Raw genomic sequence first — 19,528 nt, 5'->3', positions numbered from 1 at the left:
GTTTATCCTTAATTTTGTAAGTTATTTTCTTAGCTTTATAAGGTGAAGGAAGGGATCAAGTTTTCAACCTTAGAAAAGTAAAGAGAATGGCATATCAAACTTTATAGCCAAGAATGTGTCAGCTGCATTTATTTTCTTAAAGCAACCAGTCTGTTTTTCTGTGAGCGGAAACCAGTGAGACACTGAAATACTCTCTAGAAAATTTTCTCTTCCAGCTCAACATTAGACAGGCTACACGCAGCGCTGGGAGGGCGGCACTTGTCCTGGCAAAGCAGCTCTCGTAGTAGAGAGCTCCTCACGGGCTTGTTCAAAGATGAGCTTTCAGTGTGGACACGTCCAAGCTTCTTATAAAGCTCTTTTCATTTTTAAATTCTGCTTTTTCAAGAGCAAGGATTGGTTCTCATGAAATTAGTTTACCAAAATCTATCTTAAAGGAGTCAGAGCTAACAAGTGTGCTTTTCTAGTGTATCTGTGTAAAACAGCCGCAAACTCAGGCTGAGTGGGATGAAGGCGTATCAAGTCAATACGTTCCAGCCACTTCACTTTAAATCTGCCACTTCAGCCACTACCAATTCTGTGATAAAAGGTCCTGCAGAAGTTGGGCTGGAGAGATATAACTAAGGAAACAGTCTTTAATGGAGACATACTTGTTCATGTGTTAGAAGTTGTATGACCCTCTGAGATCTAATGCTGTGTGTAACACTGTGGGATCGGTTGTGTTTGGCAAGAACTGGAGACAGGCTCCAACTGCAAGATCTTCCTGTTTTTTGAGACTTGGTGATTTTCTGTTTCCAGGTAATAAAGCACTAAAATCCATTTTCAAGTGGAATCTGATGTAGGAATAGTTCCAGAAATTTGCACGAATAAAATAAAGTCTAAATCCATATTTCCAGATCAGTGCTGGTCTGAAAGCAGCTTCCCATTCTATACGTTGTTAGATTGTTTTTTGTGAAATTTTAGTTTGCTGAGTTCAAACTAGAAAATAAATGCAGCTTAATTTGGAATGTATGGAGTACGTATGGAAGCTCTGTGGCTTTAGTCTTAAGTGTATTAATAATCAATCCTATAATCCATCATTGAGAAGACAACAAAGTGCTGAGAAGGTATCGTCTGACATTGTATACGTTCTGCTGCTGAAGTTGCTGTTTAACTCCATATTCAAAACATGGCTTGCATTCTTCTGACTGCCTTCTTCAAAGGATGAATGATCAAGTACAAATAAATGTTGCTTGTGCCCTGCCCACTATAAAATGAGCCAAAGTACATATTATGGGACAATAGGGAAGTTTGCTTTCTTCAGAGCAATTTCAGCTACTGGGTCGGCTCCTGTTAAAGCTCCCATGAACGCCTCCTGTTTGGTCAGTTCCTCTAGGAATTCAGAAACATTTGGAAAAAGAACACACAATTTATTTCAGCAGTTGGTGTTTGGCTTTGTTCTAAACTTGATTTGGATGAGGTGACAGCTGTTGGTGAGTTCTCAGATTTGCCAGTGTGTTTACTGCAAGTAAATTTGTCGTAAGAACCGTCTTTGATTTGTCCTTTTCCAACTGTTCTTATTAAATGACCAGCTAAGAAAAATTGAAGCAAAAGACGTGGAGCTTGGTGGGATTTCTAATCCCAAATGGCTGAAGTGTAAGGTGAGGAGTTCTTTCAGACCCAGCTGAATATAATGGAAAGCAGCCTGTGTTGTCACCCTCTGGGAGTAAGCTCCAGTGTGGCCGGACAGCCACATGTGATCTGCTCTTGCTGATCATTGTGCATTGAAGTGGGCAAGTGCTTGGGAAAGTAGGGGGGTGGCCTGCAACCACCATTCCCTGCAGGGCTTGTAAGTTTGCGGGGTTTTTTTTCTTTATATGCCTTTAACTCCAGCACAGAAGCAGAAGGAAGTCAGGGGTTGCTTTTCCTGCTCCTTGAGCTTTCTGTTTCCCAGTTGCGCAGTGACACAGCACGCCTCACCTGGTGGCTCTAAGAGCTCGCAGGGTTTGTACTGCTGATGCTGCTGTATTGGAGCATTGGGAGGGAGGGGGATTCCTGCTGCCACAGAGAATTTCTTAGGAAGTACAGTGTGCTGCCTGAGTTTCTAGCTTCATTACATTGATATCCTTTCTTGTGGGCCGAGCAGGCTGTGAAAGGTTTTTACCACTAAAGGAACAATTTCAGCAACCTGTAGGGGTATCCTTACGTATACGCTTCAAACCTGCAGTGGCAGTGGCAAAAATAAAATTGTACAGTGGGTTTCACTTCTCAAATTCTGAACAGGGTACACTTGGCAAACTTACCTCTGCAAAAAAAACAGTGCTCAGAAGGCAGTGTAGTTGATTGTGGAAATGTGATCATCTGTTCCTTGTATTTTTATTAATGTGCTGTACTTTCCTTCTTCTTAACTGTCTTCAGTAATTAAGTAATTGCACCTTTTTTAAAAAATGAAAAGGTTTTGAGATGAAGATGGGGGAGGGAAGAGTGGGAGCCGAGGGTGAGCATGCCTTGTGATCTTCTCCAAAACTGCCTGAAGTTCTGTTTTCTGTAGTAGTGCAGGGAAAGCAAAACCTGAATGGTTCCTTCAGAAAGATTCAGAAGGGGATACACCGTCTCTTATCAGCTGGCCCTCCAGGTATCACAGAGCTGTGTGGCTAACAAGTGCACTGTGAAATTCCCCTTCTTTCCCTTTTACCCTGTCATGATTTAACATTTGCCCTTTATTTTCCCTTAACAGCAGTGAGTTAGAAAGTATTGTTCCTTGCAGACAAACAGCTTTTCTGAAGCACCTGCTTTTATTGTGAGTTGTGACCAATTGATGTTCTGATGAAGAAATACAAATGCCCCTCAATTCTCCCACAACTGTTATCATACTGGTTTCCATTATTTTTTTATAACTACTTATTTTATCTCATTTTGCATTCTGCAAACCAACAGATTTTCCCACCTCAATCCAATCCATGTTAGCCTTCCTTACAATTAATTCCTTGAATTCCAAAGGTGATGCTGTGTGAAAAGTAAAAATTTAATACTGAAAAATACATCAAGCTCTTGATCAGAGCTACAAGCAGCTGCTTCCTCCCATTCAGTAACACATACCTTTAGCCCACCGTGCAAAGCATTGCAGGAAGACTCTTTTCTGCATTCCTAGTTAGAATAATTCTTATAACATAGTACTAACATCATTGTGGATGTTCTGGAAAATGCTTGATACGTGCATAATAGTTTGAAGAATCACTTTATCAGACTGAATAAACTTTGTGTTTCAGTAAACTTGGAAGTTTCACTAACAAGTGCACCACTTCTCAGAGAGAAAAAAGAAAAGCCACAAGAAAGGTTAATGTTTTGGATAACTTTGTATATCCTGAATTAGCCTCTCAAAATTTTTCCTTTTTTCTAAGTAGTACTTTTTTTTTTAATAACATAAACATTCCAAAGTCTGGTGGTGGTAAGCCTGGAATTGCACATATTTTGGAGTAAGTAAGCTGGATTGCTTACTTTGAAACCAAGATATTTCTCTTTTTCCTTTTGATGCCCTACAAGCCTTCCAAACAGCGGTAGTCATTTCATTGTTTCACCTAGGGCTTTGAGGCTTGCACTTACAACATGTTTCGTGCTTACTGTAGGAAGTGATACTACGTGTAACATTTTAGATGTCTTAAACGGTGCAGAAAAGTAAATGGAAGCCTAACAACATTGGAAGGTGTAGGTGGAGATACCAGCATGGGTTTCCATCCCCCTCTAGCACTGCGCAACAGCCTCTTGATATGAAGTAAGCTGCCCAATATTTAGAGACCTTTTAAACTCTGAATACAGCGCTGCAAATGGAATCTGCAATTTCAGGCTGAACCAAGCACTTTAATAACATGATGAGCTTTCATCACCTTTTTTGTGTATTTGAGACTCTGTATGTCTTTTGGCCACATTGGTGGCCTAATAGAGCCATGCTGACCATTTTCAGGGCTTGCTCAGTTACCTTCTCAGGAGCCGTGCATGTGTAAGGGCCTGTGAATCTCCTGAACATTTTTAGGAAATGTCACTGCTAATACTGGGGGGGTAGGAAAGGGTTGCATTATAACATAGCTTCTTTTTATGTACCAGTTGTTTTCTATTTTAATATGATACTGCTGTCTATACCCACAGTAGGTGTCTGTGTTCCTTCCCTTGCTGGGTATTGCTGTTCATGGCTTTAATCCTTTTTCTTTCTTAAAGAGTAAAAGTTAGAGAGAAACTGGTGAAAGAGGAAAGTGCGCGTGGAAGCCCTGAACCTGTCACAGACAGTGTATCTCAGAGAAAATCCCAGCCAGTGCCAGCCCACTACACTCCTCTTCAGACAGAAACATCTGCCTTTGACAGGGTTCTCAATCAGCCCGTCAGCGCGGTCCGCCAACCAATACATGGCTATATTCAGCCTGCTGGCGTTGCGCACACGGCTCAGCTGATGGCAACAGAAGAACCAGAAAACATCTTTGTTGGCAGCCGCCTCCTTCCAGACAGTGTCAGCCTCTTAACGAAATCAACAGCGACCACTGCACCGGAGAGCGAAAAGAAAGAGGCACTGGCTTATGGAGCAAAGCCTGGCGAAGAAGAATCCCTGGAGGGCGAGCAGGCTTCCAAAGGCAGAAGGCCAATTTTGCCATCTGAGATTCGCAAGCAAGGGAAGAGCCACGAAGGCCTCTTTGTAGGAGAAGAACCGGATACCAGCATGGGGAGCTCCTCGTCTGCAAGCAAGCCAAAGGTTGGCTCAGATGTTCAGCGGGAGCAGGAGTGCAAAAAGAAGCAGGTGCCTGAGCAGCAGCTGAAGACACCTGAGAACATGGAGAGGAGCGAAGCTGTCATGTACATACAGAGCGGGTCTGTATCGCAGCCGGCCCAGGCAAAAGGCCCTGTTTGGAAGGTGTCAAAGCATAAAGTCCTGACTCGCTCAATGTCTGACTATACTGTGCCTCCTAAGCTAGAAGCTTTTCATAGTAAGAGCATGGAAGCAAACGCAGCAAATGGTGAGATTGGCATGGTTGACACAAAAGTCTCTGTTGCCCAGCTCCGTAATGTCTTTCTGGAAACTGCTAATGCCAACAAGAAAACGGACCTGTAGGTGACATTTCAGACATATTTTCGTGTGAAACTTGCACGTCCTTGACAAAATGACACACACTCAACATCAGTTGTGTTCGGCACTTACAGCACACAGCTTAGCTCTCACCAGTGTGTATTGGAGGCTGAGGTGGTTTGAATCCCGCTTCCGTGCTTCTGCTTGCTAGTGCGAGTTGTGGTGTGGGGTAGCTGGAATGCGTCCGTCCGTGCATGTTACCGGAGGAGCATGCAGCGTGATGTCTGGTGAACTGCTGAGATGCTTACCTCTGTGCTTTACTTCTCTCTTCTATTTTCTTTTCTATGCACTTTCAATCGTGTGGTTTAAAAGAGAATCTCGGTTTGAGATGTCAACGTCAGGTAGCGCTTTGTCTGCTGGCGGTGACCGTGAAAGAGGGCCACGAAGGCCGAGGCGCTATTTCACTCCTGGTGAAAATAGAAAGACTTCTGAGCGATTTAAAACCCAACCTATAACGTCTGCAGAACGAAAGGAGACGGATAGGTAGGCATGTATGTAGCGCTGTGCAGCATTCTGGTGCAGCTAGATGTGAACGAGCTTGTCAAGAAAATTTGTTCATTTGTTAGCATCAGTATTTTAAAAGGTTATCATTTTTCTTTTAAAAAAAAGATCAAGTATTTGTTATAGAATATATTCCAATTGACTTGGATCTGAAGTTTCTTATAAAATAAAAACCAACAAAAAGCAATTTGCTGCAAATCTCCCTACATGAAGTGGTGAACGATGAGTCGTGAAGTATTGCAGCTGTCTGGTTCTGTCTAATGATAAATGATTTTGTCTGTTATTATGAAAGAGTTATATAGGCTAGAGAGGTCATGCTACTCTGTTTCATTGATTGCAAACAATCAAATCTACATACCTGTTGTTAAAAGACCTGGCAGCAAATCTTAGACCTTCATCTTCTGTGAGATAAACTGGAAATTATTTTCCTTTACTGAAGTTTGGATGTGATTGCTTGCCTTTCTGCTTTATTAAAGGATGTTGTAAGTGGAAATTGTTGAATGTTTTTGAAACTTGAAAGATAGACTCAGTTTCTTTATTCTTAAGAATTTTGAGGTCTTACTGCTTCAGATGGAGTTTGAATCAAATCTTTGATGTCTTATTTCAAGCTAACTTGTTTCTGTTTGATTATTTTTCACTAGGTCCATTTTGTGTGCAGAAATACCAACTGCTGACGGTATGTCACTACGCTATTTTCTAAGGAAGAAATGGGAATGAATGTGCTTTTTTACTGAAGTGGTGCTTGATAATGCAAAAAAAAATCCATTTGAAAATAAGCATCAATACCTATGATATGTTTGAAGTACCACTTTTCCTTGGGCCACGTCTGCTACAGACTTGATTTCAAATTCATTTAAGCTTGAAAGTCTGCGGATATCTAAGTATATATGGGGGCAGAGGATGGAGTGGCTTGCTTTTTCAACATAATTATGTTTATCTGGCTGGGAAAAAAAAACAACCTTGTTTTGATCAGTGTTCTAGCTCTAATAACGGAAAGCCTTTATTATAATGGGAAAATATTGGTAAAGTATTTTCTAGCTAAGGATGTTGGAAGATGCTGGTTATTAAATTATATAATTGTCTGCCATCTTGCCTCTCTTCTTGTCACTCTCAGCAAGTCTGGCACAAATTAAGAAGCTAATCTCATGAGTAGCTAAATTTAGGTTTAATGCCTTGTGCTATTTGAAAGCTGATACTCTGCAGCTTTGAGATGCTGGCTCTTGGATCTGGAGGATGCTTATTTCAGCTCCTCAGGATACCAGCTGAACCTCTGAAAAATGAGGAAACAAGGTGGTAATCAGAAAGGCAAGCATGTCTGGCCAACTGACAGAAAATAGATGCTCTATGCAGCAGGATGAATAATGAGCCTTAAGACAGTGGTCTGTCTCTTAGTCTAAGTATTTTCTTAGTCTGTGTGTTATCCTAGACTACTGTAATATATTTGATCATTCATAAAAGTTTCTCTAGTTAACCTGAAAGCACATGAACTGTCCTGCAGAAAATTCTTTTGCTCTAGAAATCCCATTCAGAATTTTTCTCTGATGCAATATGTACAAATACAAGTAAAAGTTTATACAATTTGCTTCACAATGTGTCTTCAACTGAAAGGCAGGACAGTCAACTTTTGACTACAGATGTTTTTTATTAGTTAAATGTTGTTTAGGGTGAGTTCAGAAATCATTTAGTCGGAAAGACTTTCACTTACTATGAGCTTTTTCTTTTTTGCTTTCTGTAGATGAAGAAAAATTAGATGACCGAGCCAAACTAAGCGTAGCTGCAAAGAGGCTGCTTTTTAGAGTAAGTATTAAACTTTCTTAATAGAAAATAGAGATAAACATTTCATATTCAGGATGCAGAAGGTTGCTGAGTTCGTAGATAAACATTTTATATTCAAGATGGTGACAGTCACTAAGTTAATAAGAATGAAGTGTAATGCAGTTAACCAAGTCCAAGTACATACATTATTTTTTTTTTACTTTATCTCATCTACTTACACAGCAGACCTGTTGCTTTAAAGCCTTCTTTGAGAACAGTATTTAAGAGAAGTGTAGTTAATTTTAACCGCGTGATGCCTACTGTGTGATCATATCCTGCTTCTAATTCAGAGATGGACATTCGGCAAAATTAATGCTTTGCATCCAAGAGGGCTGAAAAGAAAGTAGTGTTTAGAACTTTTCTTCCACGGTTTGAATTCTGACATCTGTCCTCTTAGGAAATGGAAAAATCTTTTGAAATGAAGAATATTCCTAAACCACCTACGAGAAGCTCAGCAGTAGAGAGAAGAATGCGGCGTTTGCAGGACAGATCACACACACAACCAATTACCAGTGAGGAAGTGGTCATTGCAGCTACGTAAGTCTTGTGCATGTGTTGGCTCTAACCTTGGTTCCTGCTTTTAAATCTGGGAATAAGTTCCATATATGTGGTGTTTACAACCTTGTAGCATGAAGAACATTTATTCTTAAGGGCCAACTTCCTTGAGAACCACAGAGGAAGCTATATTGAAATTCCTTTTTTGAAATAGAGGGAATAGTAAAATATGAACTCCGTGAACTGTAATTTAGCAGGTTTATGAAGCTGTGGATTAGGAAAAAGGGATTAATCATAGCACTGGTTTGTAACTCAAATGAAAAGGATACTTTGCACTGAGGGAAGTCTGCACAATCTCTTGTGTAATGTATTTGTATTGGGGTAAAACTTTCAGAGTCTAGAGTTTCAAGTGTGCATCCTGAAAACATTTTTTGTGCTCTGCTCGTACATCATGATGTTTTCCTGAAAAAAGAAAAGTATTTTTGGGGGGAAAAAATAGGAAAAAAAAAGGCGAATGGACATCCATCTAATGATCTGCTAAAAGATAACTCGTTATGGGTAACAGCAACTTCAAGAGACAACCTGTTCGTTCCTCTAAGCTTTTAGTTTTTCCAAAGAATCTGATATTGTTTTGCAAAGTTCATAGCAGGTAACTCTGTTGATTAAAAATCATTGCTGTTTGTTTTTTTCTGTTTTGTTTTGTTTTTGGTCTTTTCTGTAGTTAACACTTAATGTATTGCTTTTCTTAATGCTTTTTTCTTCTCTCTCCCTGTGAATTTTCCTTCCTTGGCAATTCTTTAAAGTGAAACTACCCCTGCTTCACGTTCTGTGAATACCCACACAGTAGTGACAAGAGTACCTAGTCCCACTGTAGTTAAGAGCACTGTACAACCTACCAGGTACTGGGGGGGATAAACATGCATGCTACATGGAGCACAACATTCCTCAATAGCAGATGCATCTTGAATGCCTTTTTCAATGTGTCAAGTCAATACTTGTTTCAAGAATATTTAAAACACTTGTCAAATTCATGTTTGCATGATGAAACGTTGCAGCTTTTTTTTTTGTCAAGCGTCTGTTTTTAGGACCTTGCTAACCACACTCACCTATTCTTGTATGTGAAAGACATGAAATTGCATGTGAGCGGACCTGGCAGAACCCTCTTCACTCTATTACATTTTTATACAATAATGTCATCCTGACATGAAAAAAACGAAGCTGGGTGCTTGACTTCACAAGCAGTACATATCCTCTTTGTCTGTCTCTACATATATATTTTTAGCTTGCAAAATTTAAGGAAAGATAAGAAATTGCACCACCTATAGGTAACATTGCAGAATACTGTTTGCCAGTTCCGGACAAGAGAATTTCAGCAGAGAGCACGACAGAAAATCGATATACTAATTCCATAAACGTGGCTGAATTTAGCTAGAGGTGAATAAAATGTTATTGTAGAGACAAATGCAGTTACAGCTGTTACGAATGAATGTGTCTGCCTTCAGCATTGGTCATACAATCTTAAAAAGTAATGGAGTATATTGCAAAATTATTTTTTATTACCAAGTCACCCCATATAACTCAAAAAAAAAATAAACATGAATTCTATTCTCCTTCAAATTAAAAGAGACATTACGATTTATGCTAACCTAAAAGCCGCACTAACTTGGAGTTTAAATCCATCTTTTACATGTTTATCAAATATGCACCACAAATTACTTCTAAAAAAGCTGAATTTTACATAAATTACAGTGTAGGACAAGTGTTTGTTCTACAGCAGCATCTTAAATGTCTCTCCATAGATCTGTATTCTGTATAAAGTGAGAGGTCTCAAAAGCCTGTCTTCAGTCTTGAGTTTCCCTTTCCAAAATTTGTGGTATCATAAGCAAATGAATTTGTGATTGAAAAATTAACATTTCTTTAAATCTTCAGCTGTTTAATTGGAACCCTTCGTGCCAATGTTGAACCACTGCATAATCACTTAGGCTGCAACATTACATTGGCTATTATGCTTCATATGCAAGTTCTTCTGCTTCTCTCAGGTTAAGATTTTAAAACTTCATAACAGCATCTTTAAAACTCATTTCCAGTTCTGTTTCTTCAGCTTGCAGGCATCAGCACACCAAAAAATATTAGCTAAAGAGGAGATAAGAGCAGCCAAAGAGGCGATGGGGCAAGATCAATCCGATGAACCAGATTCTTCCACATTAAGCTTGGCAGAAAAGATGGCTTTGTTTAACAAACTGTCTCAGCCAGTATCCAGGGCTATCTCCACAAGGAGTCGAGGTGATATTAGGCACAGGAGGATGAATGCTCGTTACCAGACCCAGCCAGTCACTCTTGGAGAAGTTGAGCAGGTAAGTGCAATCTTAGCTGTTTCTTGTTTGTATCTTTTTATTGGAGAAAACAGCTTCTGCATAAGATGCCACGACAGCTGGTCTTTTCTTTGCTCCAAGCTACATGCAGGGGTCATGACATATTCACAGGAAAAAGCTTGTCAAGAAGCAGACATTGAGGAACAACATCCTCCAAAATGTTTGAGTTTATTGATATGGTTTTCTTTTTTTAGTAATTTAAGAGTATGTCATCTTCCTGATGAGTACACGCTGTACCTTGCATAGCATCTGTCTTTTCCAGTGCAATACTGCAATTCTTCTGAAAGTAAATTCCTGACCAAAGGGCTGAAAGCTGTGACACGTCTCGTTATTGAAGTCTGTGATGTGCATCTTTCAAATCCTTTCCTGAAGGTGTTATTTCCATTATTAGGGCTCTGCTCTGTCATTTTTCTACGGGAGGGGGCATTGATTTTAATTTTTATTATTTTCCCACCCAAAGCAGAATACTTCTGAAATTTAGAAAATTGCAGTCAAAATGAAGTGATTTAATTTGTGGAGTGGAATTGGGCTTCCCCTTCCAGAATCCTTCATATAGTTGAAACTGGAAAGGAATGTGTTTTTAGTGAAGTTTGAGAACAGGATGGCCAGTATTTCAGAGCTCATGTTCACAACAGGAACATCAGTTCCTTAGGGACAACTGTTTTGCTTGTTGTGTTTCTACAAATTTGGATTAATCGGAGTTTGAGAAAGTTCCTACCCTTCTCTTTCCATATTCTCATTCATGTTTATACATATTCCATATAACAACAGAATTGTGAGAAGGTAGGATTCTTTAACCATATTGGTGCAAAGCTGTATGGGTATATAACTGTGCATTATGCCTAATTTTCTTAGGCTTGAAGCAGTAGTAAATATTTGGCATATATACCTAAAGATTTCCAGGCATTACAGAGTACCGTTTCCATTCATTTTCTATGTGCTAGCCACTGTCACAGCCTGGACTCCCTAATGATTGTGTCAGTGGCTTGTTTGGGAGCCGGGAATGTGATCAACAGAAATGTGCTGAAGCAGATGAGAAAGAAGCCAGCGACAGTCACTTCAGTTTGTCAGGCTTTTACAAGATGAACTTAGATTTCAGGCAAGGAAATGCAGAAGAAGCATGTTTTGTCATCTCTTTCTAAACCTAGCAAAAGAAACCAGGCTTGCCTCCAAACCAGAGTGTAAGGGGAATGTGTTAGCAGAAAGACTTTATGTAGCACGCTGCACATTTGGAGTTTTGAGAGATAGTTATGGCTTTTGTAGGAAGAAATACAGGTATGGTAACAAAATAGGCAACTGGCGGTTTCATTCTCAAAATACATAGTAGCAAATGTAAATATCTTGTAATTAAAGCTGATCTTTTTGCTGATCTCCTCTAAATTTCTGATTCTGATAGATGCAATGGAAAAAGAGTAAACCGGTAACTATTTTATTAATCTTTTTTTGAAATCCTTGAGCTAGTGTAGTAGTCTTTGCTCTGCTTTCTGATGTGTTTACGAGTGTGTTGTCCACGCGTTGTGGAATTTGCATGTGCATTCCGAGTTTTTAGTTGTTTGCCTCCCGATGGTGTGATTTTTGTCGACTCTTCTGCATGCCATTCACCGGCCCTGCAGTTTAAGACAACAGCAAATAAATCAGACAAAAACCATCTCCTGATTTGTTTGAAGGCATACAAGTACTCTCACTGCTTTTGTCCTCTTTGGAGAAGAAAATGCCAAGCTCTGCATTTCAGGGAAGTTTTTCATCTTAACTGTCTATAAAAACTTCATAGAAGTATTGTATTTGCGTAGAAAAGTTAATTGTTTTACTGCAGAGGCCACTAAAGCAAATTTGGAATTTTTAAAATATTTTGCATAGAGATATATGAGACAGCAAATGTTTGATATCTGAAAATCTCAGACTAACAGTCCCGTGTAAAGGTGATTTATGTAGCAAAAGTGTCAGGAATGTGTACCCGCTGTCAGACAGCACAGAACGCCCTCTCTGGTGCTGTGCTGGCTCCAGAGCTGGAATCTGCATGACTGTATCAGAGCAGAGCTGTGCCAAAGCTAATTAGCCCTGCTGAGACACAGAGTTGATTAGCTTGGGCACATGGCATGTCATCCGGCGTCTGGAGCCTGAACTAATTTCTTTTCCCAGTGCTAGGCAGCACAGGCCAGTATGAATTTTTTCCTGGAGCTCTGGCACGTCATATTGCATGCTATGCATATACCCTTTACTACTAACAGTGCTGCTGTTCATGTGCAGTCATTTTTACCCTGGGTGGAATCACCCGTTTGCAGCCAAATTATGGGGGCATTGTTGCTCTCCTTATCTTTTTATAGAGTAGTATATTCATATGGAAGCACACTTTCTGCTCCGAGGAACTTAATGCGATACGCTTTTTTTGGGAATGGATGATTTTGACTTTCCTTGGGAATAGATAATTTTGGAGCTCTCAGGTCCTTTTTTATTTCTATTTTTTTGTTCATAGGTGCAAAATGAAAGTGGAAAACTTACTCCCCTGTCGAGTACAGTTTCAACATCAGTTTCAGCAATGGCTTCTGCGCTTTCTGCACTGTTTGCTGGAGGCATGCATGCAAAGCCACGCAGTGATGGAAGCATGAGCGCTGCCACAAAAGATGATTTGAGATTCCACACTTCAGCAGAAAACTCAGACTCGTCAGGAAAACGCATACAGAAGTCAGAACAGTGGCAGCCCTCAGTGGAAGTGCTAGAAAGCAAAAGAGCATCAAAGAAGCATGAAGAAGAGGGAAAGAGGTTTCTAGCACATGAGGCTAATGAAATTAGAAAGTACAGCTCCTTTGAGGATGAAACCACACATCCTGTTCTTGAAAAAACAGGAGACTACCATAAAGAGGCAGCCTACAGCTTCCTGAGGAAGGGCAGCATGGAACTGTTTAGTTCACAAGCACTTTTTCAGCCTCTTGAACGGAAGGAAATCGATACCGTCATGCAAGGTAAATGGGAAGTCACAGAAAGCCACTCCTTTGAAGAAAAAATGGAGGTGGAAGGTGATGTGAAAAGCAAGACTTTGTGCAGAGGTGCAGTATATGTACTCGGTGGTGGTGTAGTCTGGTACAGCAAACAGCAGTGTTTCTGTTTTACAGCTTCTTCATTTCAAGCATTATCCAGGACTATTTCATTTTTATTTTTTAACACTGCTTAAACTAGTGAAAGCAGTAGTTAAGATGTTATGTGTAATTCTCAGCCTTTAAGTTTTGCAAGTGCAGTTTTCTTAGTTATTCTTACAACTCTTCAGGCCTTAAAGATGGCTCGTTTTTACTGATGTTTTCTTACCTTGAAAGAAATGATAGTATATGCTGAAGTTAGGATAGATTCTTTGCCCTAGCCTTGCCCCTGTCCTCTGAAATCCTGAACACTCTGAACTAGCTGGTCTGGGTCAAGCGTCTGCTCTGAACTGTAGAGTCTGCTCTGAGCCATCTTCTTCATATTGACTGCACAGGTACATACATAGCTAGTTGTGGATGGTTTTTGAAACAGTAGTATTATTTTCCCATCAGTGTTGTGACAAAATGTAAATCAAGTAATTCTCAGAGCCATTTTCTTTTTCACTAGGTTGGGGTACAGGTCAAGAGTGCTCTGTGGTGCTAGAACCAGTTTTGTCTTTGGCCTGTGAAGTTAATTTATTTTAAATAGAAATGATCTCCAAAGAGATATAGGGAGGAAGGTACAGTTCTGCTTGTATTCCTCAAATCAGTGTCCACTCTAATCAAATTTCACTGACTGCTGGGGAGACAGAATGGGTAGAACAGAAGCAGACCTGTAACAGGGAATGTTGTGCTTGTAGAATTTCAAAAAGAAAATTGAAGATAACACGCACCTATTTTTTTTTCTCAGGGAAGATATTCCTGTGGTTTAGTTGTGGCTCAGGAAAAAATGTCCCTAAGATCTTTCTAGAAAACAAGACCTTCATTAAATTATTAAATGTTCTCCTAGTATGCTACCTATACATTAAAATGCTTTACCTATATACTAACTTGATTAGATTTTCCTTTCTTTCCCCTGCTCTTTGTTCCCCTCTCTCTTTCATCTGTCTGGTCTTTTTTCTCCTGCTGGCGTGATGACAGGAGCAGCAGTTTGTGCCTCATCCACATGAAGTTCAGAGTTGAGTACTGAACGTGATACTCTGCGGCTTCATGTGAACTTCAGTTGGAAGGGTCCAGTCTATGCAGCAGATAATATTGAACAATTAATCTTTCTATGCTAGCTCAGACAGAAATGTTTTCTCTGTTAGGACAGCATGTGATTTGAATATCGAAAAGCAGATCTGCTGCTTTAGTGTTAGTAACGGTAAGGTTAGTAAACCTTAAAAAAAAAGGGTTTGAGAATAGTGCCAAGTGTAATTCTACACTTCTCTTTTGACTGGGCAGACCATGCTGAGCCTACTTCTGAACTCACCAGCACACCAGCAACGAGGACGGTTTCACAGACTGCAGCTGCAGCATCCTGTAGACTACAGGAGCTGTCTGAACAATTGGAAGGAAAATTCTACAAGAATTCCTGTGAGATGTTTTCTGCTGGAGAGAACAAAATACAGACAACTGAGGATGTCCTTGATAGTTCCAGCAAAACGATGTCAATTAAGGAAAGGTACTTAAATTCCACTTTTTTTTTAGATGGTCTCTATCATTAAAGTTATTAGAATGATATAAGAAAGAAGCTTTAAAGCAGTTTTTCAAAAAGCTAAGCAGTGATTATTGGGCTTTATTAGATGTCAGAAGCTAACAGTAGAAATATGCAGCTAATCTGCTTGACATGCCTGTAAGGCAGGTGGTGAATGAGAATTACTGTTTGAGAGATCGTGATAATCTGATTTTGAAAGAACTACCTGAATGATCAGTAAGAAGGTCAGAAAAAGAAAGCAGTAAAAATATGTATTCTAGTTACATTTATGCTGATATACTCAACATGCTTCCTCAAGTTCTTCAGTTACAACAGTTATTATGTGATTTTTTTTTTTTAAATATGTGTTTCTTTGTTGCTCTATGGAAATAATCTCCTTTTAGTAAGCTGAGTACAGGAAATCAAGGATAGACTTTGTGATTTTTTCCCACCTTATTTAAGAAATACATCGTTGCCATTTTGACTTCTGAGATTTGCTCAGAGATTTTTAAGGATGAAGAAGTTCACAGGTTTGTGGGAGTATTAGAAACATTTTTCCAACCTAAAGCCATTATAATCTGAAATTAAATGGTAATTATTGTGTGCTTATAGTTCTAGCTGGAACTACAATAGCTACTTGTAGTATTTACGAAACTTATTCTTCTTCAGTTAAAACTTTCAGAGTATAAATTCAACCACAGAGTATAAAAGAATTCCAGTAGCAGTGCAGTGAGTAAAGTGATGGTCGTTTGCATCAGGTTGACAAATAGCCTTATCCTTCAGCTTTTGTCTAGGGAAAGTAGAACCAATAAATCAAAATAACTTCTTCATTTAACTTTCACTGTGTCAAAGTATTCCATCACTTTGTGGGGCAAATGTGATACTAGAAAGGATTCCAAAGCTTGCATTGTGTATTTCTAGGTGTGTGTCATCCTCATTTTTAGCATCCTCACTCCCTTTTATCCCTTTAACATAAAGTGGAGAGCAGAGCAACTAGAATAGCTGTACACTCTTGGATCCCTTTCTGAATTACCTGCTTACCAACTTCAGTTTACTGCATTTTTCTTTGTTCATTTTAATGCAACCTTTCCCCTCCTCATCCTTCTGTAAATGTGTAATCTGTCTGATCAGATAAGATTTAAGTCCAGTAACTTTTGATTTATGGGTAGTAAATGATCTGCATTCCCTGAGCGTGGTGGGGAAACAGAGATTGGAGGGAGGGGGAAGATCCAAGTATTAGCAGCTGTTTTGGTCCTAAATTTAATGCTTCAGTTGAGTTGGTCTCATGAGGAACTGATGTTCCTGTCAGACTGTCAATCACACTCACAATCTGAAATTGCTTTTGTTAAACCTCCGTGGCTGTCTACTCAATCCCAAAATTGACACCATAAAATACCTGTTGTCTTGTCAGGAATTTATTTATTCTGACTCTGCAAATGTCTGTAAATGACAGAGCTGGTATCAAAATATTTTAGCCTTCCAAAATAGCACAGTAGTCTACTTCTTGACCCAGAATTAAACACAAATAATAATAATGACTGGTTGTACCTTTTTCTTTTGCTTGTCCGTAGCTGATGCCAACTATTTATAAACCACAAAGAGTATTGCTGCTAAAAATTACCTTTTACACTTTAGGTTTTAGGTGTTGTTTTTTTTTCCTTTTAAATTCATGAACTTCATCTTCCTATCCTGTGGGGTTTTTCTGGCTGTGTCAGACATTCTTTCACCTTATGGAAGAACAGCTTTTCCACAGATGTAATGATATTTGGGCAAGATGCATGCTTGTTGATCTGGATGAAAGTGATTTTCCACAAAGACTTATTTCACTGAAGTAGTATTATCCTTGCGGGGTGAGTGCATACCTGGCATTTTCAAAATTACCAATATTATATTGAAGAATGACAGTTATGATTTTTCAAGAGAGAAAATGTACCTCTTCTGCCAGCATGCCACTTGGAGGTGAGAGGGAGCAAAGGCTCCTATCTTACAGTAGTTTTGGCTGTGTTTTGTGTTAGACTGGAAGCCTTTTTTATAATCATCTTGTGTTCAGCCAGACAAACGAGGAGCCTGGGAGAGGCCTTCAGGAAGGGGAATGTCTTGGAGGACTTTGAACACAGTGTCAGTTGCATGTAGCCTGTATCTGTACATTTACAGAGACCAAAGTTGCTAGAAGGCCACCTGGTCTGCTCTTCTGTAGAAGTCAGCTACATACCATGATCACCATTTTCAAAAACCACAGATAACTAGCTGGAGGACCTCCAACTTTCATTCAGTCTTTGTCAAGACAAGCCAAGACTAGGCTTTATTTTCAACCTTCATTGATGTTTGGATACCAGAGCTAGATTCTTATATAGGCTAGTCCACATATATAGTGAATTTATGAACTCTTTGGCCATCGTCTTCCGTTTTGTAGTTACTTTGCTCAGATTGGCCTCTAGGATTTATGAATGGCCACTGGGAAGAACTGGTCAAGTGCAACCAATGAAGTCTATGTGAAAGCCAAACCTGTGTCCAGTTTAATCAATTCAAGGATAACGCTGCCAGCTAAGATAATGAAATACTGCCACAAAAGAAAGATGCATCTTTGTTTTCTTTTTGTCATTTTTGTGTGGGCTTTTGCCACAGCCTATAATGCTCCTTGTTTAGGCAAAATTATTGTTCAAATCTTGCTTATATTTCCCTTCAGTACTAATCCAACATTTTGCCTTCAAATGTGAAATCCTTTGCTTTGAATCCGTCCTGACACCTCTGTATTGTTCTATCTCAGTAACAGGTGAAAAAAAGACACAGAGCAAGCTGCAAAGATGGGCAGATATATAATAAAGCTTTTCCTTCCAAGAATAGAGTAAAACATTTTCAGATTGGAAAAGAAACTTTTGGATGCAAAGGAGGAAGTATGTAAAGATATATAAAAGTGAATAATGAATTCATTATTTATTAAAAGTGGAAAACTTGATGTGTGCAATGAACAGAAGACCTTAAACAGATCCAAGAGTTAGACCCCAAAACTGTCTTTGTTTGTTTTTTTTTCTCTTTGCAGACTTTCCAAAGAATCAACCGCTATCTACCTTCTGAGTTAAGCTATTGATCTGTTGGGCTTGCTTATGTGATTCAATTCAGCAGTTCTTGCATCTTTATTTAAACAAAAGGATGCCCTCCAATGGCTGCTGAGTCAAAGTGGTCTGAATATGTTGCTCTTTCCGTGGTTCAAAACAAAAGCATGGCTTTAGGTTTTGCGCAGCAGTGAAGTTTTCAATAGCATGCTGGGCATACCAATTTCTTTAAGGGGTGAATTCATCACTTGCGGCAGACAGATGGAGCCTTACTGTAGGAACACATTGTTTCATTACATGTACAAGTGGAAGACAAGAGTGAATAATCCATCCTTATAACAGAGAAGAGAGGAAAGTCTCCAAAGACACAGAAAGTCTTAGAATTAGAGATTTTCTCTTCCTGATCAGCCAAGCTGTTCAGAGCAAAGGTCTTGAGCAAATATGCTGCAGTAATGTCGGTTTAAAAAAAAAACAACAAGAGAGATCTTTTCTTCTATGCTGTGCAGCTAATAGACATTTTTAGAAACAAACTGATTTTAGGCCTAAGCTGATCAAAATGCATTCCGGCTTCAGTTACTGAATATCTTTTCTTAGCAAAGCTGACCTGAGAGAACATGACTATTGAAGATAATCCAGCAGTGTGATAGCAGTTCAGTTTGATCTTGGTCTCCTGTGCAGTTTCAGGCATGCCTGGGTGCACTCTAGAAGATTAGTTCTGGACAGTGAAATCTTGTATACATTCTGGAAACAATGACCATCGTCTCAGCCCCTTATTGTGAGTCCTCTTCACCCCTACTCATGCCATGCTGTGAGATACGAAGGAGCCAGGCAGCGAGGCCTGCCAGCACTGCCTGCCTGAGCAGGAACGGAGGAAATAACTGCTTTATTGAATACTGACATTCTTACTGCCATTGTATTCTGTCTTCAGAATCCTCAGTTTTCCTGAGCTGACTGCCTTAGGACCAATTGGGTGTCCTTGAAGAGGTCAGTAGCATGAGTACACCCCCTGGATTTCTGCAGGAAGCAACTGCCTGAAACTTGGCTTCTGGCTAGACCTATTCAATCCTACCCCTTCCTTCTCCTTGTAGGTTCAGAACAACATACTTACCACGGGGTTTATAGTAGTCACATCTCTGAAAATGCATCTCCATCTCCTGTGATTGAAATAGGTTGCCAACCTACTGAACCTGTGCAAATACAAATAGGGTTAAAGGTATTAGTATAATTCTTGCTGAAATACCTTAGATTTAAAAAAGTTATGTAGCAAAATTTAACTATTTGACTGAAATAAAATGACTTAGTTAACAGTGCAATTGTTTGAACAAGTATTACAAATATGCATTTTATGAAATACTAAGAATGATTTCTGAAAGTTAGAAAATTCAAATGTTTTTGTGAGGGAGATAAACTAAAGATCATGTATCTGTGGACTTTCTATTCTGAACTGACTTGTCCTGTACCCAAAGCTAGTCACTTCAGGGCTTGTATGGACAAACAGGTTCTCGTTCCAGCAAAACAAACAAATATGCTTGCCCACTGGGACAATCATTGTCCCTATGTGCTACGTTCAGAATATTGGT

At 39.4% G+C, this 19,528-nt stretch overlaps 1 protein-coding gene across 14 annotated transcripts in view; it reads left to right on the top strand.

Moving 5' to 3' along the window:
• The window catches only part of SVIL (supervillin), a 131,329-nt gene that overhangs the window by 78,814 nt on the left and 32,987 nt on the right, over nucleotides 1–19,528 (top strand). For 9 of the 14 annotated variants that reach the window (XM_021385499.1, XM_021385507.1, XM_021385502.1 and 6 more), the window contains 8 exons: nucleotides 4,189–5,067; nucleotides 5,399–5,569; nucleotides 6,229–6,263; nucleotides 7,323–7,384; nucleotides 7,800–7,939; nucleotides 9,999–10,251; nucleotides 12,743–13,229; nucleotides 14,664–14,883. In XM_021385499.1, coding sequence (XP_021241174.1) covers nucleotides 4,189–5,067; nucleotides 5,399–5,569; nucleotides 6,229–6,263; nucleotides 7,323–7,384; nucleotides 7,800–7,939; nucleotides 9,999–10,251; nucleotides 12,743–13,229; nucleotides 14,664–14,883 — 2,247 coding nt within the window. The remainder of the gene's footprint in view (nucleotides 1–4,188; nucleotides 5,068–5,398; nucleotides 5,570–6,228; nucleotides 6,264–7,322; nucleotides 7,385–7,799; nucleotides 7,940–9,998; nucleotides 10,252–12,742; nucleotides 13,230–14,663; nucleotides 14,884–19,528) is intronic. The other 5 variants (XM_021385501.1, XM_021385500.1, XM_021385508.1 and 2 more) reach the window with 5 other exon arrangements.

The sequence above is a fragment of the Numida meleagris genome, chromosome 2 (assembly GCF_002078875.1).
Source record: "Numida meleagris isolate 19003 breed g44 Domestic line chromosome 2, NumMel1.0, whole genome shotgun sequence".
NCBI classification, from domain to species: domain Eukaryota; kingdom Metazoa; phylum Chordata; class Aves; order Galliformes; family Numididae; genus Numida; species Numida meleagris.
This window is presented reverse-complemented; position numbering and strand designations above follow the sequence as displayed.